Below are 16,431 nucleotides of genomic sequence, written 5' to 3'. Positions count from 1 at the left end.
GTGAAAATGGTCACTGACATCAAGCCAGATAATGTGGAAGGGGAGGGAGTTTCTGTAAGCACATTTAGTCTTTTCCACTGAACTCTGACTGATCTTTACCTTTTCAGGTCCTATTTCTTGCCATTTATAAAGTGTCCATATAGAGTTCCAAAGCAGGATATAGAGGAGAGGGAAAGATAACACGGAAAACCTCAACCCAATCTTAGGAAAACCAAGAGAAACCCATCCACTTAAGGGAGCATCTCACTCTTGTTTCATTTAGAACCATGTCTTAGACTTTTCACTCAGTTTTTCAATGCTTCAGTGGATGCTAAAGAGTGACGAGAATCCCTAAATTACGTCATAAAATTAGAAACTGATTTTTCCAATCCAAAGAAGGAATTAGCTGAAACAGAATTGAATTTTTAAAGGACTGTAACCTCAGTTTTTTTTCAAGTTTAACTTATTCCCATACTTTTAATGTAATATGAATCAGACCTGACCTGCAACTGTTGCTCTTCTGAAATTCTCTCGTCTTTAAATGTCAGACAGGATTAAATACCAAACCTTTCTCGATGGTACTGTAATAACAGAACCATTTATACTTTGAGATCCTGGAGGTTTAAAAAATGCTGGAAGATATTCTGTCTGAGGTCACACATTTTTGCCCCTGGATTTGGTTGACTTCACGAGACGCCTCTTTTATCAAACCAGTAGTTAGAGTTTATTATTTTGAACTGAGGTTTGGGGAAAATGAGACAGATTTCTGCAGCAGATGCCAGAACTTCAGTTCAAATCATAGTTTCTAGTCTGGCTTTTCTTTGTGTTGAAGCTGGACTGTAGCCTAGCGAATCAAAACCACATTTCCCATACGTTCATCTCTCCCTTTTCGCCTGTTTTATCACTCCACCTTTCTCTCATTCTTTCATCCTCCCTCACTTTATCCTGGAGCCAATTATAACCTGCTGCAAAGTTCCTAAGTGGGGGCAGGGACGGTGGGAGGCGTTCTCAGGGATTAACATACCGGAGCTGTCAGCTGGATACCTCTCCATCACTCCTCTGTCTCCAAAGTTTTCTTGGCTTTTTGTGAAACTTTTGGTAAATGACAATACACACAAACATAAACACAGCAGCACAAGGGGAAACCCAGCAATGACACATGGAGTTAGGATTATGTAAACACATTTGAACAGAGAGAAAGCTTTTCAAAGATCCAGCCTCGGATCCATCTGCACACTGTCGAAATGTATGCTCTGCCTACAAAAAACAAACACATACATTTTGTGGACTGGTTGTGCTGCACATTGGAAATCATTCTTGTTGTCACCTAACATTCGAAAGATTATCTAATTTACTGCCAAATTGGCCCAAATCATCACATCTCTTCCACCGTGTCTGAGATTTATGGTTGTTTTTCTCCAGATACGAAGTTGAACATTATGGCCACACATCTCTACTTTGATCTCCTTTATCCAAAGCACATTGTTCCAGAAATCTAGTGTTTTGTTCATATGAAGCTTTGCAAGTTGAAGTTGTGCTGCTGTATCTTTTCAGCTAGAAAAAGCTTTCTACTTCAATCCAATTCTTTTCCCCAAGTACCTCATTGTGAACCCGTCCAATATGCACAGTGAGGCCTGCAGAGTGTTAGCTGGAGCTCTTGGGTTATCTGTCATGTATCTAAGCATTGCAAGGTCTGACTTTGGCCTAAATTTCAAGGTATGTCAAATCCTGGGGAGGCTGGAGAATGTTTTGAATATTTTCCACTTGTGGATGATCTTTCTCATTGTAAAACTGGAGACTTTAGAAAGCTTGAAAAGGGTGTTATGAGTTAAGTTTAAAATTAAAACTTTGTCAGGAGCAAATTGTTATTATGCCCTGGTAAGTAAAACATGCAATTCGAAAGTGAATGTACAATAGGCAGGACTGTTGTATTTGTTCCATGAGAAGCTGGGAAAACGTTTTGGCAATCTTCATCTAAATCTGGACATTTTATTGTTTGCATACCAAAGATAGTCTCTTACAAAACATTTGCGAAAAGTCTTTTAAATCTGTATATGCAAGCCAAACGCTTGAGTGGCAGATCAAACATATCAGCAAGTAGTAAATGCACACAAACAAAAATGCTGAAAACAAAAATGCTATGGGTAGTTGACCATAGGTTCAACTAACCCTATGGTCAGTTGAAGACGGAGGGCGGTGGATTTCTCTGGGTGCGTTGACTGTATTTTCCCTGTCTGTTTGCTACCCGTTGGAACTGTGTTCACTGATCTCAGAGTTTGAGAGACACGCGATGGATCAGCGAGGCGGCAGAGTGAAAAATGCCAGCAGCAGCAGATTTATTCAAGTTCATTTCTCTCAGCTGAGTATCTCGAAGTACAGGGTTTCTGTCAGTGTCAGCTTTGAATACATATCCATATATCTATATCTATATCAATATAGCTATATCTATCTATCTATCTATCTATCTATCTATCTATCTATCTATCTATCTATCTATCTATCTATCTATCTATCTATCTATCTATCTATCTATCTATCTATCTATCTATCTATCTATCTATCTATCTATCTATCTATCTATCTATCTATCTATCTATCTACTATCTATCTATCTATCTATCTATCTATCTATCTATCTATCTATCTATCTATCTATCTATCTATCTATCTATCTATCTATCTATCTATCTATCTATCTATCTATCTATCTATCTATCTATCTATCTATCTATCTATCTATCTATCTATCTATCTATCTATCTATCTATCTATCTATATATATATATATATATATGTATATATATAGATAGATATATACATAAAATAGACATGAAAAAACATTTACTTTGTTGATTGTGGGCGTGCATGTGTGTGTGTGAATCCTACTCTAAAAGCTGTTTACCAGAGGATGTGACTTGCGTGCGATGCTGGAGGTGAAGGTGCTCCAGACTTATGGATTCCTGTGCAACACTAGATTTACTGCCTCACTGATAACACACATACACACACACACACCTTCAGCGAGGAGGAATGCAAGCGTGCGGGTGAAGTCTTGGAACCACATGAGAGAAAGTCAGCTGACCTGCTTTGAGAGAGTTGATGTGAGGAAGACTGATGCTGGGCGACAGATTCAGCGATACAGCTAGTGTCTGTTGCACAGAGACAGAGAACAAGCATCGGCTCGTGGATGTTGTCTGTGCAGCTACAAAATTTTCAAATCAGAGAAGGCTGAAAGCCAGCAGCAGCATGATCTTGATAGAGGCATTTCTGTTGGCCTTCCTCACTTCATGACTTCTTTATTTGCAGTATAAAAACACAAAGTCAAGTAAGTGTTTTTATTGTTGTTATGGAGAGTTTTTCAGCTAAATCAAGACTCAACGAATTGATGTTTCCCCTGACAGTGCGACCCTACATAACAAAGCTTTTTGGTCAAGTCATTGTCCATCCATTTCTTCATTTCAGGCTACAGAAAAGACAATAAATTCCTCTCCCAACACTTTCAGGGATTAAGGATAAAAATCCATCAATAATTTTAGTTATAATTATTTCGAATCAAATTCAGCAAATTATTTTGAATCTTTCTTTGAGAATGTTTTAGCAACAAATATAAAATGACCTAATATCCTATGTCCCTTTTGTTCTTCAAAGCTTTTTCATGAAAGCAGCTCAAAAACCATAATATCATTAATCCTTTGCTTTGTCTCTTGCTTAATTGCTAACCAGATGCCTCTTTATTTTGAATGTGTTGCAGCCTAAAAGGCAGGAATGGTGACAAAATGAGTACAGCCGCAACTTCAGTGAAAGTGATACTGCTATTTTTGGTTGTTTATTTTCCATTTGTATTTTACATATACTCTGCTTTTCTGATTTAATGCATATTTAATATGTAATAATGTTTGTGGCATATTTTGTTCTCTAAGCAAAGCTTAGTTATGTTCTCTACAAGATTTGAATAGTTGGAGGTAAATAAGAAGCTAAATAAATTCTTATCAGACTTTTGAACTTTAAGAGTTTTCGCTTACTTGTAAAACAGATGTTTGTTCCAAGTAACATTAAAATAATTCTGCATTTTTTTCCATTAATGTCAACAAACACAAAAATGGCAATCTGCTAGGTTTACAGTGCTCTGTTAACATGCTTCTCAATATTTGGTATTTCTTTTCTTTTTGTGCTACATGAAGTTCAGTCTCATAAAACTCCTACCAAAGAAACAAGAAGTTAGAGAACACCTTCTGTGGGCCGTTCTTTCTGGAGGATTGGTGATTGTGAGAGGTAGCAACATGAGGCGAGAGGTGTTTAGCCAAATAAACACTAAAATCCAAAATGTTTGTCCCTGTGATGATAATGGAACATGTCTCTGAGTGCAACAATGTGGCTCATTGAAGTGTTTTTGTCAGCTGAGTTGAGTTTTGTTTCTGGAACCGAGTCAACCAAAGCAAAAAAAAGGGGGGAAAAAGCTGCTGTGGAAACAAATATTTTCTCTCTTTCCCGTTGTTGTACCTCTGAGGTGAAACTCTGTGCTTATCTCAAACCAAACACACACACACACAGCCCCACACGTGCACCCTAACACACGCCCGCACGCGCACGCCAACATGCACACACACACACATCCATAGTGTATTTTGCATAGGTTTTTTTTCTGCCTGAGCTGATGGAAACTCATTTCCCTGCTGCAGTGCCTTCATTTGGATTCATGTGGGAACTTTACATGGAAACACAAAGCTGCTGTTTGTGCGCTGCTTCGCTGCCTCTGCAGCTCCACGATCAATGGCCATTATCAGCAATCGGACTCTATCAGTCCGAGCTTTTAGCATTTTATCTGAGTGATAAACTGCCTGTAGAGGTGTTTATTTGAGTTTTATAAATGCCCATAAGCTTTTCTACAGAATCATAAACAGTCAGGGTTGCAAATGATGAGACCAGCGGTGCTCTTCAGCCAGGAGGTGCTAGAAAAGGGAAGCAAGTTGTTGTTACTTTGAAGGAGAGAAGTGAGCGCCATGTTGTCTCCGCTCTGAAAACTTCCTTAGTGGTGTGTCCTTCAGTTTTCTGCTGCACTGCAAAGAAAATATAATGGCAACATTCTGTCACAGACGGGAACCTTGATCGAACAGTCAACAGGGCAACTTCAAATTAAGTGTTTCCCATGCCATTGGAATAAATTCTAAGTTTATTATATTTCCACAATGGGATGCTTAACTCAGTAATTTATGTTTTCCTGTAATAAAAGTCCACAATAACAGCACAGATGTGAAAGCTTTTCCCTTTAAATTTTTGAGTTCTCCATCTTTTCAGTCAGCCTGCATAAGCTGTGTGCACATGTTCTGCTCCTGTTCCTGTGTAACTTACATGCAGCAGTAAACAAATACAGACAACTTACAAAGCTGCTCAGATTGGCACAGCAGGCCATTTCTCAAAGTGCTGCCCCCCCCCCCCGCAGCATCAAACTCACAACCTTCAAGAATGGGAAGGAAGAAAGACGAATTGAGGAACGCAGACGGTGCTGCGGATTAGTTTGGCTGCTGTAGCTACATGAATTCTCGTAGAAACTCTGCATAACAACTTCTTCTCTCAGGATGCAAAGGTTCTTTTCCTCAAAGATTTCTTGAAATTTCTTTCCAAAAGGTTTTTGTTTGTTTTTCTGAGAACTTTTATTGACCAGATGCAGAATAAAAATAAAAATATTTACTGGATAATTAAATCCTGTTCTGATATACTTCTTTGGCTTCTGTTCACAAACCAAATAATGATATGTGAATATGAAACTGGCTCCCACCGTAGAGTGTCCAGGCCCTTCTAAAGTCACTGCCTCTTAATCAGAAGGATTCAGTGCAGGTGAAAGGGGCATCTCTTTGGGACATCTCTCAATTGAAGTTATCTTTATACTTTCCACTAGGAGAAGATCCAGGGGAGAAATCTGAACTTGCAGGAGGAACCATATTTTTTTTTTTTAGCTAGAGAACGCCATGCAGCTCAGGAAGAGTTAGTGTCTCTTAGGAGAGGCATTTGTCCTACTTTCCTCGACGTGTTACTTCTGTAACCCAACCTCTGCTAAGCAGGATTTTAGGAATTGATGCATTGATAAAGGGATTCAAATTCATGACAAAGTTCTGTAATCCATATTTACCTTGATCTTTCTTTTAGCTATAAATTAAGCTGGAGTGTGTAAAATGACTTGTACAACCCATAAACTTTCTCCTGAGAGCCAGCTTTACTCTGGCACTGTTTTCCTGGAGCCTAACTGAAGGATGATGTGAATGCATTTTGTTTGCCTGATTAACATTTTAAATGCCCCTCAGCATTCGATTTACTGTCACATAATCAAAATATTACCCGATACATGGAAATTTGGATTCATCCGTCATGAGTCACTGTTGAGCAGTGGTTGGTCCGTCGCTGCCAGAGGGATATAATAAAAAATGACACATATTGTGAAGAAGAGTGGGGGCTCGACAACAAGTTTGTGCCCTGGGGGGGGTTAATCCGACACTTGAGATGGATTTGGACAAAGTGTTGAATAATTTATAACATTGCCACACTGCTTTTAAGGCAGAGAGTCGCCGTGCTTCTTAAGATGCTGCTCAGACTCCATCGCCTTTTTTTTTTGGACCAGGAATACTTTAAGAAAATTACCGCGACGACCTAAAGGGTCAGTGCACCAAAATGTTTCATACATGTTGATATTCACACCTCCTTTTCCTCCTTTGTTGCGGCACTCCCCGGTCATCTTTTTTCCAGATTTTCAGCTCATCCTTCATTCTTTGCTGGGATTCAACACATTTGTGTCGAATTATTGCTGGCAGCCGTTCATCTTGTGGTCCGAATGTGTGTATGCGTCTGTGTGAGCATGTGATAATAAGTGTGTGTAGGTTTAGAAGTGTGTGTGCGCATGCATACTTGATAAGGACAGACTTTTATAAGCATGCACAATGCAGCCTCACACACTCTTATCTCCCACAGAGGGAGGTAATGAGGATCTCTCACACACACATTCACACACCCACACACACCCATGCACACACTTGGTTATCTTCCTCTCCGTGTCTCGGCTGACAAACACCCAGCGAGGCGTCCTGCGTTCCTCCTCTCACTGGTTTTTAATCATCTCTGAACAATGTGGCCCACTGAACGCGCCTCCTCCTCTTCCTCTATCACCTCCTGCAGGAGTTTGAGCTGCAAGAGGAAGAGGAACCGACCTGGACTTCTTATCAGCCTCAACCCACCTTCGTCCTGCTCCTCCAGCTTCCTCTTTCCCCCGCTGCTCCTTTTCCTCTCCTCTTATCCTCCTTATCTGCTTTAATTCCTCCTTTCTGCATGATGGATTTAACGATACATCCACGGCCTCGCTGTTGCCTCTCCCCGTGATGGTAATCAAGGTCAGTTACTACAGATTCAAGGAAAAATGGCTCATCATGCCTCTCTTGTTTTACATAAGTGCTCATGTGCGTTTTACCTGCAGACGACTGAGCATTCGTCAGTGGAGAAGCTGTTAGGGGGGGAACTTCCGACAAAGTGCAGCATTAACAGTTTTCTGCAGAAGAGAGAGGCCGTGATGAAGCATTTTCCCTTGAATTCTTAATTACTGACCTTCATCGCCATTACCACAAACTCTCTCCAGCTCCTTATATACAGTTTGGAGGGTAGGAGGAATGCTAACAGCAGAGAATCTGGCATAAATGCAAATACAAATAAAAACATCACTACTCCAAAAAGGATGCAATAAAGGTTCAAAGTATTTTCTAATGTAGAATAAGGTCTACAAGGTCATTCAAAGTTCATATTACACATCATTTTAATGAGTTTCGGTCATGTTTATTCAAACATTAACATTCTGTTTGAATTAGTGTTTTAAATCTAAAAAATTATTGTATTGAGAATATATATATATAATAGGTTTTTCTATTTTAATAAATTGCTACATGCCTGTAATATTTCCCTATTTTTCACATTTCATAATAATGCTTTTGATTATGTTATCGCTCTTCATCCTTCTTTCTAATTTGGATCCCTTTATTGTTAGTGATGCTTCAGTTCACATCAAAAAGTCATAAAAATAACAAAAGTTCATTAATTAATCCCAACCCTCTCTGGGATCCTCCCTTGTGTTTCGGGCTGATGTTTGACACAAAGTAGGGCAGAAGAGAACAGCATAGCTGGTCAGAAAAACAGCAACTATTTATTCATCCACAGTGCGACCATCTGGAGGACGAGGACATGGTGTTCAGCTAAAGGATAGCGACAGGGTGTAGGCTGAGGTAGAGGTTGCGCTTGATGTTGGTTGGTCTTTTTTTCCCCCCTCCCCTCTGATCTGCTCCACTTTCTCTTAGTTCAACATGCTGAGGAGGCACTTCTATTTCCATCAAACAAACACGCAAACGCAATCAGTACAAAAAGGGCAACAAACAAGAGAGGGTGGGAGGTTGTCTGTTCTGTTTGGGCGGTGGTGGTGTTAGACAGGTGGGAGAGAGATCCAGACACCTTGCTCCGTAAATACGGAAGTGATTTATTTCCTAATACTCACTCAGCAAACTGAGCGGAGAAAGTTATAGGCAGCGGACGAGTTATTAATAACACAACCTGGCACACTTTGCTTTCCCAAACACACCTGATCGAGAAGAAGACCGTCTCAAAATCAAAGGCAGGCATTGCAGCTCAATATTTAGAAAAAGACAGTTGTTCTTCTTTTGCTGTTGTCTTTACTCGGGAATTCTTAAATCATCAACAATAAAGCACATTCCTGTCTTTGTTAAACATCTTGTATATAACGTTGTGCTCACAGGTTTACATAGGCTGGCTAATTGGCCACATTCTGTGTGTGTACTTCTGTGTGTGTTTTGAAAGTAAAAAATGACAATAGAAATTAACCAAATTGCTTGCTACTTGCATGCTACCTTTTGCAGATGATATTGCTCTAGAGTGTGAAGAATGACGGTTAGCGGCTCCAAGCTTGAAGATAAAATACTTAGACACAGCTTCTTGTTAGGGCCGAGTTTCTGTCACAAGTGAAAGATTTGAAATACTGGCAGAAAATTGGTATATAAAAGGAGAGGAAGACTTCAGCCATACCAATAGATTACGTTTTCAGTTTTCCAACTCACTCCTGTGGTCATAAGCTGTGGTGGGGACCAAAAGAGGGAGTCATGGAAATAAGCTTTCTCCAGACATTGCTTATGGCTTTGGATAAGGAAAGAAGGGTGGACACTTGATTTAGCGAAACATTTCTAAAACATCTGTTCATATGCCCTGGATCAAAGCTGGTGATATGCAACCACAAAGTTATTCTTAGAGGGGGTGTGCAAGCCAGTGTTAGATATCTAAATGAAATAAAATACAAAAAAAAAACAACAGTTTGACATGTCTTTTTTGAAAGAAATATTTTTAAAGACATGCAACAGCGACAATTTATTCTCCATATTACTATATGTTTGCTGGACTGCCCTCTAGTGGAATCTTCTAGTGGCAGTCTTTGAATTATATAGACAACAAAATCAGAAAATTGACTGTTAGGTCAGGCAAAAAAGTTCAATTATTGGTTATGTTTAATTAATTATTATGAGGTGTTAGATGTGCTGAAGCAAACACAATGGGAAATCCAGAACAAAATCACGCCTCGTTGTAACTCTTTCCTATCTCACAAAGTTGGTAGAAAAAGTGGAACAAACCCCCTCCTTTAAGTAACACATCTGGTTCTGTGCCAGTACAGAAATACAAACTGACCTTTCTGAGCTCTTCTACATTCTTCGGGGAGGGAAGACAGGAAGTGAGAGTGCTCGGAGTCCAGTTATATCTGAGTGTTTGAACCTGTTCACCTGCAGAAGACGCCTGTCGCCCGAAGCATCAGGGATCTGGGCCTTTGATGCCTAGGCAGCACAATGTCTCTGCACAGGTTAAGGGGGAGCTCCATTGTGGTTTTAGTTTTGCACATTTTCCATCACTTTGACACTAATATTGCAGTTTTCACCTGCACACTGAGATGAACCAGGTATTTTTAAATCCTTCCAGGTTCAGCTGAAATGCTCAAACTGTTTTGGAATGCAGGTGATAAAGCATCAGGAGACCCTCAGTCCTAGAAGCTACTGTTTTCAAGCAAAAAAACAAGAAAAGAAGCATAACTTACAGACAGACAAATACTCTATTGATCCCGTCTGGGAAATTATGTATATATATATATATATATATATATATATATATATATATATATATATATATATATATATATATATATATATATATACAGTATATGAACAGTGCAAAACAGTGTATGTTATCACATAGACATGCATGCATAAATGTGGTGGTTTAAATTCAGAATGCAGAGGTTGATCACCTTCTACACTTGCATAACTTATTGAAACTGGCTTTATTGAGATGCAGACAGATTAATAAAACGCATAGATGAAGCTGAGAGGTTGTGTGTTCACGCTCTGGGAGTTAATCTGCTGGTTTTACTGGTTCTGACACCACCGAGTTGCCATAGTGATCGACCCAGTGATGTTGCTCTTCAGTAGCGCTGGCCCGTCCATTGTGTTTGTGCACATTTGAAGTGTTTGACCGTGTATTGTGTGCCTTTGAATTAGGACGCTTTTCTTGGCAGCCCTCTTTGTCTTTGCACAAAGTGTGCTTGTGTAAGTGTGAATGCTGTCGAACATCCCCGCGGCGCTACAGGGAGGCTAATTGTATTTTAATTACAAAACCATCAAATGCAGAAGTCAAACAGTTACCTTCCACCCACAGAAAGACACACAACAAATGAAAGGAAGTGTGTGTTTGACCATGAACAGACACTCTAATGACAAAAACACACACTGGATATTCTTTTACACTATAGTTTACATTAAGTACTTTTGTAGTTACAGACCATGTTATCACTTCTCATTTGTATATGAGAGTGAAATGTTATAAATAACAGGGGAATAATAGGGCGACTTGCAGTTAGTGTTTTAAACCCATCAGGGGGCCACTTGTGTTGAACATTTCTCTGATTAAGTGTAAATATATTGTGTTTGTGTTATTATAGCTCACCACATGTTCTACATTCAGGAAGTGTTTTATCACTACCTTTTTAATGTTAACAATGTTTAAAGTTAGCACATTTTACCATTTGTTTTGTTTTTTTGTTGTTCTGAACCTGCATTTTAGTCGCTTTCCTTTTCGATTAAATATTTTTAAATTAAACTGGTGGACACATACACCAACAGTTGGATTGCTTAAAAGACTGTAAAGCTGATGGAATGAGCCAACTGGTGGACTTGCTTAGTGTCTTTGGGAAGAAATTATCTGTTTAAAAATATTTAAGAAAATAAACACTCCAATGTTTTTTTTGTTTGTTTGTTTTTGCGTTGTCTTAATGGGGGTGTGTGTATGTAGAATTTTGAGAAAAGCGGTTATTTTAATACAATTTGGAAAAGACTTTAACATAACAAAATGTGGGAAAGCTGAAGTACTGTGAATACTGTAAATATGAAAATAGAGCATAATGTGTGTCAGCCAAAAGGTCGATATATTAGCAAGTACAAAGGCATAGTTTTTTTTGTTTGTTTGTTTGTTTTTTATTTTGCCCAAAGCTGCAAGAAGAAGAAGAAGAACATTCTTTCTTCAGAAGAACTACAGTGCAAACATCCAGGAAGACTTATTGTGTCTTTCCCACTGGTGCAAAACCACTTCATTGTTTGCGACAGCATGTAAGACAAAATAATATGTGTGAAGAACAACCTTCAAGAACATAGAGATTACTTTGTTCTTGCAATACTGGGAGAGAAAACAATTTTTTTTCCCGATCCTGCTGCGAAGTGTAGAAAGACCTTCAGTGAACCAAGAAAAGGTAATGCTAAGACTAGCATTAGTGTGCAAACAGTGATGTTTATACATAATGATTTTCAGACTAATATTTCTGTATTTGTTCACCTATTTGAAAGCTCTAGTGTAGGCTAACAAAGGATTGATTCTAATAATAATTTGTTGCCAACAAATCTTTTTGATTTTTCAGACTCAATGAAGGCACAGTATTACCTCAGGTGACTTATTCAGCTGCCCCACTAATTATCAGGCCAATTACTTGATTTCACAATTCATTAGGAAAATGTATTTTGAAAACCCATTAAAATCTGTGACAATGAACCTGTCAGGGCTATGTTACATTTTACAACAAAGACATAGTAAGTCAATATTCTTTTGAAAAGATAACTTGTTGTGAGTTTTACCAGTAGTTTGTATGTTATTGATTTTTATTTGTGTAATATGTTAAATTAGGTGAAAGAAAGAAATAAAGCAGCCTGTCAGGTGAAAGGGACATTACTGCCTTTGGCATCTATGACTGTTCTGGTTTACATGGTGAAATTAACCTGCTCCTAAACATTTTTGGTCAGGTTTCATTTAGACCTTTCTTGGTGAACAGATGATATTGGCGGAAGGATGTGAATATTGGCTGACTTATCAGTGAGTGGGTTGCCAGCCTGTGGGCTTTTGCAGCCAGTAGCTGTTCCACTGGGTGGGTGATTTTGAAAAAGATGTGATTCTTTTCATTCATACCAACCCATCAGTCATCATTGCCAACTTAACATGTTTCAGATCAGGGACTGGCTTTGGGAACATTGTAGCCTCTAATGGTGTCTGTAATGTTTTACCATTTTAGAGCAATAAATGTCTTGAACAATCCCAGCACTAAAATCTTAAATCTACTGACTACGGTTGGAAATTTAAGTTCAAAGGTCAGAACAAAGAATAAAGATAACAATTTTGGGACATTTCACTAGCTAGAATAATTGTTGTGTTTTACAACACAGAAGTTGACTGTTGAGATTGTTTTTTTTGAGTAACTGATGAGTCCAAGGGGATTAATCAATCTCTGAGACATAACTGTTTCTCATGATGTCTGAGGTCCCAAAAGACTTTCAATAATAGCTCCTAGTGGTGAACTCTGTGCAAGATTTATTTATATACTTGCTTCCACATTGTTGTAGACAATAAAATTTTAGATTTTTAAGCACTTTTGTTCCATATTAAGATGATGAAGTTATTTAGTTGCTTTAGGTTTGTCTAATGCAGAGCCATACTATGAAAATTGTGACCATAAATCCCCTCATGTTGCCCTAAAGTCATTGTCATGTTCAAGAAACCAGTCTGAGATTGTTGCATGCTGTATATTTACAGATGGTATTCTGCATACCTGCACAGTAGTGCAGTTGGTACAGCTGTTGCCTTGCAGTAAGAAGGTCCTGGGTATGATTCCTGGCCCAGGGTCTTTCTGCATGGAGTTTGCATGTTCTCCCTGTGCATGCGTGGGTTCTCTCTGGGTACTCTGGCTTCCTCCCACCGTCCAAAAACATGACTGTCAGGTAAATTGGCCTCTCTAAATTCTCCCTAGGTGTGAGTGTGTGTGTGCATGGTTGTTCGTCCTGTCTGTCTCTGTGTTGCCCTGCGACAGACTGGTCCAGGGTGTACTTCACCTCTCGCCCAAAACGCTTGCTGGAGATAGGCACCAGCAGCCCTCCCGACCCCACTAGGGACAAGGGTATACAAAAATTTGATGGATGGATGGATTCTGCATACATTGGTTGTAACAATATTATGCATGTTATCTCAAGCCAGACCATTCTTCATTGACCTTTTACATAAAGAAAACATTTTCATCCATACATACTTATCTATTTTCTCTCTTTTGGATTAGTCTTTGTAAACACCACACACATATATATATATATATATATATTTTTTTTTATTTTTTATTTTTTTTTTTTATTTTGTGGAAGTCCCAGAAGATCAGCTGCTACTGAATTAAATGGGCCTGTGGGACCTCAGTCCGAATTTCGTACCACAAACATGTAAATGTAAGCTGACATGACAATAAAAAGTCCTTGATTTGTAATTGTTCCCAATGCATTTGCCAGTTTGTCTAATGATGTGACAAATTCAGTCGAATTTGGGGTGAAGCAAAGTGAAGTTATCTTGATCCATGTTTTGGCCTGAAGTGTCAAGTCAATATTTCTTAGAAAACTTAATCCTTTGGGTTCTTTTGTAACAAACTGTGACATATTAATGAGTCACAAAAACATCTTGGTAGAATCCTTCAAATCGAGCTTTACTACAGATTGCGAAAACATACATATTTATCTATTTGTGTTAGCATTTTCTAAATAGAAGAAGGTTAGTCAGTGAAGTAACCTCTTTACTAAGTGAAGAGGCTCAGTTTTTTCAAGACATTAACACATTCTTTAGGCTTTTCTTATTTTTTCAGGAACATGGGATTTGTATTTTATGTCCACTTCAGGTCTTCAAAAGATAATAGCCATTTGGTGTGAGTTCAATTTAAGCAAACTTGCTACAACTGAATGACTGGGGTGTATTGGATGAAGCACAACATAAACTGGCGTTGCTTTAGAGGCTATCAATTGTTCTTTTAAAGTGATCAATTTTACTGTCTGTAGAGCATCTGCTGTTGAGGTCAATGTGTCTAGCAGACTGGTTTGTAAATCAAAACACTGGACGGAATAAAACAATCAATCACCCATCTTTCCATTAGCAACTCCCATTTTAACACGAGAGGGAGGCCTGGGGATGAAATGTAACTGCTTCAAGCCACAGAACCAAACTAAACTTGAATCAGTTTGATGAATAAAAGAGCTTGCCGTAATGAAAAAGCACAAAACAATACACTGATGCCTCTTGTTTTCCTGTTTCTGCTTATTTCAGCTGCCCCACCGCCGAGTAACCTTCTCCACCTCCAACCAGGCCCAGGATCTGCAGGATGCATCCCAGCACAGCTACTACGACAGTGGCCTGGAGGAGTCAGAGACCCCAAGCTCCAAGTCATCATCGGGCCCCAGGATCGGACCACTAGCTCTGCCAGAAGACCACTACGAGAGGACCACACCTGATGGCAGCATCGGCGAGATGGAACACCCGGAGAACGGTAAGACCAGGTGGAGTTTCCCCTCCCTCTTTTCCTCTTCTCACCTCCTTCATTCATTCATCAACCCTGAAGGGTCCAGACACACATAAGCAGATTTAGAAACACACCAACATGCATTTACACACTTTTCATCACACACTCACCTTGTCAGCAGGAAAACTAACACTGTACATGTAATCAAATTCCCACAATTCCCTGCTCTGCACACTGTATACCTTCGTTAAAGAGGTGTGCGACCTCACAGCAGCACAACACAATCAATATGCAACATAATCAACTCCCACAGCTTAACAAATTAACATCCCAATTATGTAAATCATACTTAGTTCAACCCTCCATCAGCTCCACTTACGGAGGCACAGAGGGTGGCTAACAGGAAACACGCATACACAGCACTCCTGGCTCCTGGACTTTACTGGTTAGCACTTCCTGAGCCTGCCATAATCTGTTACAGGAAAACACGTTGGAATGTGTTTAAACTGCCAACAGGTTGGGGAGGAATCAGTCTTATCCAGTTTACTGACACATTTGGAGGTGCTATGATGCTAGCATCCCCACAGGTACAAACCTGACTGAAGTGTTTTAGCTTTTAAAGCAGATGACAGAAGCAAAAAAACTGAGAACGGGAGAATTGATGCTACACTCTCAAATTTGTTTCTCTCTCGTTTTGTTATTGAAACAAAGTGTGAACTGTTTTGTTGTTCACCACTCTTATTAGGTGACTTTTTGATTTCATTGTTTTGATGCAAAAAGAACAAAGCTACTAGGGATTTGCACCTGATTTCATCATTTCATATGTGTTTTTTTTATGTGACTGTATTTAACAGATACATGCAACAAGAAATGTTCCAATTTATGTGTCTCCCATTGTAAGGCTATGAATTAGATTACTACAAATGACAAATCATGGGCATTGGCAGAAAATGTCAAACTTTGGTTTAGGTGGGAAACCATATTGTGTATCCCACAAAATGTTTGTTTAAGTTCCAGTACTCAATTAATTCCAGTACTGTGTTAATTCAAAATTGAACTTCTTTATCTAGCAATGAACTTGATAATTTAGTACAGCTAAATGTTTGGAACTCAAACACTATTTCTTTATTATTGTCCTACAAATGTTTTTTTTTTTTTGTCAAATTAGTCTAATTTGCTTTGGGTCATTTCTTTTGAATGTAAGCTCGCTGACCACTTTATTTGGTACACTTGCTGATTTGGACAAACTTTCTCTTTCAGAACTGTCACTTTTTAAACTGCATTGATTTAACAATGTACTTAAGACATACCTACGCTCCTAATATGGATTCTGATCCATATTTACATGTTAGCAGGACTTTATGTTTTAGCCTGCTCAAAATAGGCATTATAGGATGTTTAGAATATGGTCTTAAAAGGAAATACTCTTCCACACTCTGGTGTTAAAAAAAATTCAAGGTGATCCTACAGGGCCCAAAGTGTGCTGAGAAAACATCTCCTCTACCTTTGTACCACAACCACACACCTAAACCTTTGAGTTTGATATAAAATTCTTATATCCTTGGGTGCTC

At 38.9% G+C, this 16,431-nt stretch overlaps 1 protein-coding gene across 2 annotated transcripts in view; it reads left to right on the top strand.

Moving 5' to 3' along the window:
• LOC102219051 (protocadherin-1-like) overlaps positions 1–16,431 on the top strand; it is a 195,952-nt gene that overhangs the window by 89,849 nt on the left and 89,672 nt on the right. For both annotated transcript variants that reach the window (XM_005802109.3, XM_023329086.1), the window contains exon 5: positions 14,668–14,887. In XM_005802109.3, coding sequence (XP_005802166.2) covers positions 14,668–14,887 — 220 coding nt within the window. The remainder of the gene's footprint in view (positions 1–14,667; positions 14,888–16,431) is intronic.

Source organism: Xiphophorus maculatus, chromosome 23 (genome assembly GCF_002775205.1).
Source record: "Xiphophorus maculatus strain JP 163 A chromosome 23, X_maculatus-5.0-male, whole genome shotgun sequence".
Classification (NCBI taxonomy): domain Eukaryota; kingdom Metazoa; phylum Chordata; class Actinopteri; order Cyprinodontiformes; family Poeciliidae; genus Xiphophorus; species Xiphophorus maculatus.
The sequence above is the reverse complement of the archived record's forward strand: the minus strand, read 5'-3'. Positions and strand labels throughout refer to the sequence as shown.